Genomic DNA, 6,016 nt, shown 5'->3' on the forward strand with positions numbered 1-6,016 from the left:
TCCGCATACATCGAAATAAGATGGATCTAAAGATAGTATAAATGTGAGATTGTATAGTTGAAGATGACTTAAATGAATTAATTTGTACTACCTATACTAACAACATGCATCTGTTTTTCTGTAGCTTATTTCATCAGAACTCCACAGTTAAGCGTGCTTGACTTGGAATAATATAGGAATGGGTGACCTTCTAGGAAGTATCCCAGAAACTGTGCAGTAAGGGCAAAACACGCCGAAAAGTAAAGTGTCGTGAAATAGAATCTTTGAGAGGTCAAATATGAGGGTTGTTATATTAATAAATTTATTAAAATTAAACAATTTTTTTTCGACATTTCCGACGGAAAAATTCGTCGAAAATTTCTGAAGGATTAAATTTTTCTGACGGATTAAAGCATCTCCTATCTTTAGCTCTTGAAACTTCATTACTTTATCACTTTCAATTATACTTTCCCATCGAGTTTGAGACTAAGATTTTATAGAAAATTTGCATATATTATTGTGTAAATTTTTTCATCATTTGATAGATGAAGCAAATAAAGAATAAATACATTGTAAAAATTAAAAAAAAATCTACTAAATGAATTCGTCATATCATATAAAACTAAACTCAATTATGGTATCCACATGATGTATAAATGCTTTTGAATTTATATCTAATACTCTCTTTTACACTCCTTGATTTTTATCTTTCCTATTAGATTTGTTGTCGTAACCTCTTCTCTCATATCAACAACTAGTATTTTATCCATTGACTTGTGAGGCCTAAGTAAAATTATATTTTTGGATTCACCTTTTCTAACCACTTTAGTTGATATATATAGATAAAATTGTTGCATGTTGGTGCAAAATAGAGATTTTGTCTAAGTTAAATATTTTGATTATATTTAACATGTGTACAAATAACAATTTACACAACTATTATCTCTCAAATATTGTATCTCAACTACACACACTATAAGCTCAAGCCCTATGTAAGCCATGGTAAAATTAAGAGGAAGACCAAAATTAAATATATTGCATCCCAATATCAATCAGAAAAGTTGAATCTAGGCAGACACACACATATATCTTGGATCGAATTCTAAGACCGTTTCTCCTTTGAGTGGGTCATTTTTCATAAAAGGGTTCCAAACAGGAAAAACAAAAATTGTTCAAGGAGATATACTTTTTTTTTATAGGATTGACCTCTATATAAAAATAAAGTGATATCTCCCATCACGATATATTTCGTATATAAAGTAAGGATATCCTCGGTTAAGGAATATTAAGTGAGTGCATGAGAAACTTTAATGTATCCAAAACCAAACATATAAGGTAACACTTCCTACATAATAAAATATAAAGATACAAATAACTCAACCCCACTAATTTATAGTATAAATATTATTTGAGATGTTTCTATAACAAGTGGAAAACCATGACCGTAAACATTAATTATATTCCAGGGATGGAATTCAAGTTGGACTTCTCATTCATTAGCCAACGTACCGTGTCCATGAAACCACCAATAAAATGAAAAGGACAACCACTTTCTTTTTATTGTTACCTTATGTTTGGTTTTGGATACATTAAAGTTTCTCATGCACTCACTTAATATTCCTTAACCGAGGATATCCTTACTTTATATAGAAATCGTGATCGGATATATCACTTTATTTTAAAAAAATTATATCTCCTTGAACAATTTTTGTTTTTCCTGTTTGGAACCCTTTTATGAAAAATGACCCACTCAAAGTAGAAACGGTCTTAGAATTCGATCCAAGATATATGTGTGTCTGCCTAGATTCAACTTTTCTGATTGATATTGGGATGCAATATATTTAATTTTGGTCTTCCTCTTAATTTTACTATGGCTTACATAGGGCTTGTAAAAGGTTATACTGTACTTAATTATTTCTCGAATTCAACCTTCACTCTGCAGGAAATATCCAAAGCCAAGTTCCTTAGTGTGAGTGACTGAGTGGGAACTCAATAATCAGTATAACCAATTGCTTAATATATGAGCTCAGTCTGGCAGAAGAGGCTGATGAAATTTGCAACGTCAGTTTGACTAAGTTTTGTGGAAACAGAAAAAGTTGGATCAAATACGACTGCTAGCTAATGCAGGCATGCAAATGGAATTATGGAAAATTGGAAATAGCCTAGCAGGTTCCAGCAAGTACATATTAAATTAATCTTTATTATATATCTTTTGGTCTCAAATTAATTAGTACTACATCATTCTTAACATTTTTATTTTTATTTTATGCGTATCAAAAGGATAATTATAAACATATTGAATTTATGGGGTGATTTTGATTATAAAACTAGTAAAATAATTCTTCTATTTGTATCACGGAGTTTATATAATTTTAATCTCTGCAGTCTATATTTTTTTTGTTTTCTCTTTTATCTTCACCAGGTAATATCATTAGCACGTTGGCACATATATAATCCTTGCGTGTTGCATCATGAGCAACCAGCATTACTTTAAAAATATATAATCAGCAACTTCTTTTATTCTGCTTGAAACTGTAATCACCAACTCGTCTTTTAGCAGTTGATTTCGATGCCCAGTAAAAATTATTCTTACGAGGTTTCATTTGTTCTAGCCACTTAGTTGTACGTAATGTAGATAAAGTTGTAGCATGTTGCTGCAAAGTAGAGATTCTGCCTAAGGCATAATATTATGATATTATATTTATATAAAAAACACAGAGTACACATACCATTGTCTCTCAAATACTGTATCTCAAGTAACCCACACACATATTACATATTCTCCCTCAGCTCAGTTTCTGCAACTACGTTCTTATTAGTATAACTTTTGCTGAAAACCATCTCCATCTCTTCCAAGGCCCTGCCCTTGGTTTCGGGTAGGAAAAAGTAGAAGAACATCATAGCTAATATAGATATACCAGCAAACATGAAAAAGGCTCCCCCTATGGTGATTGTTTTATAGATTGAAATAAAACTCATAGAAACAGCAGCATTCATGACTCTATTCACTGCAACTCCTATACTTGCTCCTTGTGCTCTCAGCTTCAAAGGAAAAATCTCTGTGCTATACACCCATGTGACAGGTCCAAGCCCAATATTAAAAGAGGCCACGAATGTGTAAGTAGCTACTATGCTAAGTGCCAAGGCCCATAAAAGCTTTTCCTGAGAAATATGCACCATGGTCAAGCTGAATCCTAACACTGTAAGACTACAGACCATTCCTCCAGTGCTTATAAGTAAGAGACGTCTTCTTCCAACTTTGTCTAACAAAAATGAGGCTATTATCAAGAAAAATATTTTTGTAAGGCCTACTCCAATAGTTGTAAGCAAGAGCTTGTCCTTAGTGGTAACACCTGCTTTTTTAAAGATTCTTGGACTATATAGCATCACAGCTTCTATTCCAGTTGCATGTTCAAAAAAGTGAATTCCCACAGCTGCAATCAGCATCCAACGAACAGATTGAGAGGGTCGCACAATTAACTCTTTCCAAACCTCTTCACCATGGTTTTTTTTAGGGAATTTAACCATTTCCTCTGGACAATTCTCGTCGATCCCAGCAGCAAGCTTTATATCCTTAAATCGAAGTTCAGCTTCTTGTTCTGTATTTGAAACTTGCAACAAAACTTTCTTGGCTTTTCCTAAATGGCCATGCATCACCAACCACCTCGGTGACTCAGGCATTGTTAGAATGCCCAAAGCCAAAGCAATTGAAGGAACTATTGCAATACCAAGCATCAATCTCCACCCAATCTTCAAAGTTAGTTTTCCTAAAAAATAGTTTGCCAGGTAACCAAGTAAAATTCCGATACCAATACAAAGCTCGGGTAAAGATGTTAGAAAACCTCGAGATTTAGCTGAGGAAATTTCTGCTGAATAAACTGGCGCTATCAAAAGAGCAAAACCCACACCAATACCAGCAACACACCTTCCCAACATCAGAATTGTGTAGTTTGGACCATATCCCATGAGAAGGGAACCAACCATGAAAAGGATAGAGGCTAAAGCAATCGTGTAGCGTCGGCCAATGTAATCAGAAGTTCTTCCAGCAGCTAAAGAACCTACTAATGCACAAAGGTTTAAGATTCCTGCTAGAACTTCTTGTTGGGTGTCACTGATTCCAAACTCCTCCTTTATGAATATCATGGCTCCACTCATAACACCGGTATCTAAAATCATATATCAAAAATTTTAGTTAGGCATGCATTTACCAAAAATAAGTACATATATAATTTAAGAAGAATATTATCACAAGATATTAAGATACGGCCGATTAAGAAAATAAAAAGATTAATTTATAAGAAATCTATATATATCCTTAGATCATATAAGGTTTTGTACGTAATGTTAGAAGATGTTTCATATTTGTGAGAATTTCACACTTAAATCTCATGCTATAAATAAAGTTTAGTACTCCTTTTTTTTTTCTTCATGTTAAATCTTCTTTTCTTCTCTTTATGTACTTTGAGAGTTTTTCTAGGTAGTGATATTCTCTTATTTAATAAGGAGTGAATTTTATAGTTAGGAGTAGTGTAATTTTCTCTTTCAATAAAGCTTTTTTATTGTTTGTTGTCTCTTTTTTACTTTTATTTTCTTCTAGTACCCAACATAAAATATGATGTGATAAGAATAGAACTAAAGAAAAAAAATGAAAGGTGTTTGAGTATTACAAATATAACAAAATAATATATATATATATATATATATATATATATATATATATATATATATATATATACGCAGATTCTGTTAACAATAAAGAACGTTAAAATGTATATGCAGTTTCTATTAACAATAAATAACGTTAAACATAAACACAAATTTCGAATATATCACTATAACAAATCTATATCTTGTTTTGCAGAGAGAACAAAAAAGTAGAAATTGAATTATATAAAGAGAAGAACAAGGGCAGGGGGGAAGAGTAAGATGGAATTGAATATTACCATATCCAAATATAATGGATATCATGGAAGCCACTACTGCACATGCAAAAGCATATTTATTGAACTGGTCTTTTTCACCACCTATCTCCATGCTAGACATGTAATCTATGAAGGTTTTTTCTCTCGTGTCTTAAACCGGAACACGAAAGTCTTAGCGGTAGTTAAAACCACAACGATATACATATTCATGGCCTGTTTATATAGTAGCGGAAGATGCCAATGTGGCTCTACTACTTACTGGGTAAACAGTGAAAGTTTGGTCTGGTGGGTCTCACCACTCTGAACAGGTATGGACCCCTTGATACTTGATACTATGCCATTGGAATTATTAAGGTGTAGAAATAATATAAGATAATAAGATATTATAAAATAAAGTAAATTAATTTGTACAGTCATTTATTTTAAAAATCATATTTAGGGTCTGTTTCAGCTGTGAGCATAATTAGAAGGCCAACCACCAACGAAGGTTGGTCCAATAACCTCCGTTACTAAGAAACAAACTCATTTAAAAAAAACAAAAAAAAATGAGTTCGCTTTCTGCTATTAATGTGAAAACTATATTAACGGATAAGTATTTTTCTAAGTCCTTATGAAATCTTAAAATTTGTTCTCACTCTTGAAAAAACTTCTAAAATCCAACCAACTTAAACTTTTGTATATATAAAAAAAAATTTAGAAGGCCATGCAGCCCTGCTCGATAAGGACCCCCCTAATGGGATTGTCTCCCCAATGCCTACTGTATATATACCTGATTCATCTCCAATATATTCTCCATAGAAGTTCATCCTCAAATTAGTGTCCACTTGACATTTAATCCTTGAAACCACGCAGTCACCAGTGTCGCAAACATGAACATTGCGTCGGAGGACTAACGTATAAATCTATAAGTGATTTCATGAGCATAAATGACAAGGTGACGAGACGATGAAGAGTTACCGAACACGTCACCTAATTCTCTATAAATATCTCACTACCCTTCATCACGTACACACAATTTCTACAAACAATATTGTTACACTAATTTGAAATCTGTGTTTCTGTAAGTATGCTCCCTCTAACACAAAGATTTCCTTTGACATCGTTTGGAGTCGAGT

The 6,016-nt window shown here is 32.7% G+C and overlaps 1 protein-coding gene across 1 annotated transcript; it reads right to left on the minus strand.

Annotated features, from left to right (window-relative positions):
- Nucleotides 1-2,654: 2,654 nt before the first annotated feature.
- Nucleotides 2,655-5,106, minus strand: LOC109800837 (putative polyol transporter 3). Its single transcript, XM_020361739.3, has 2 exons — nt 4,923-5,106; nt 2,655-4,145 (listed from the first exon to the last, which is right to left on the minus strand). Exons 1-2 carry the CDS (start codon nt 5,020-5,022, stop codon nt 2,752-2,754), a joined length of 1,494 nt encoding a protein of 497 aa, XP_020217328.1. The 5' UTR covers nt 5,023-5,106; the 3' UTR covers nt 2,655-2,751.
- Nucleotides 5,107-6,016: the final 910 nt, after the last annotated feature.

The sequence above is a fragment of the Cajanus cajan genome, chromosome 11 (genome assembly GCF_000230855.2).
Source record: "Cajanus cajan strain Asha chromosome 11, NIPB_CcT2T_4, whole genome shotgun sequence".
Taxonomy (NCBI): Eukaryota; Viridiplantae; Streptophyta; class Magnoliopsida; order Fabales; family Fabaceae; genus Cajanus; species Cajanus cajan.

Excerpts from the sequence above, each read along its gene's own strand:
- LOC109800837 (XM_020361739.3), bottom strand. The coding sequence starts at position 5,022 with ATGTCTAGCATGGAGATAGGTGGTGAAAAAGACCAGTTCAATAAATAT. Across the intron at positions 4,146-4,922 it reads ATCCATTATATTTGGATATG|ATACCGGTGTTATGAGTGGA; the intron begins GTAATATTCAAT and ends ATATGATTTTAG.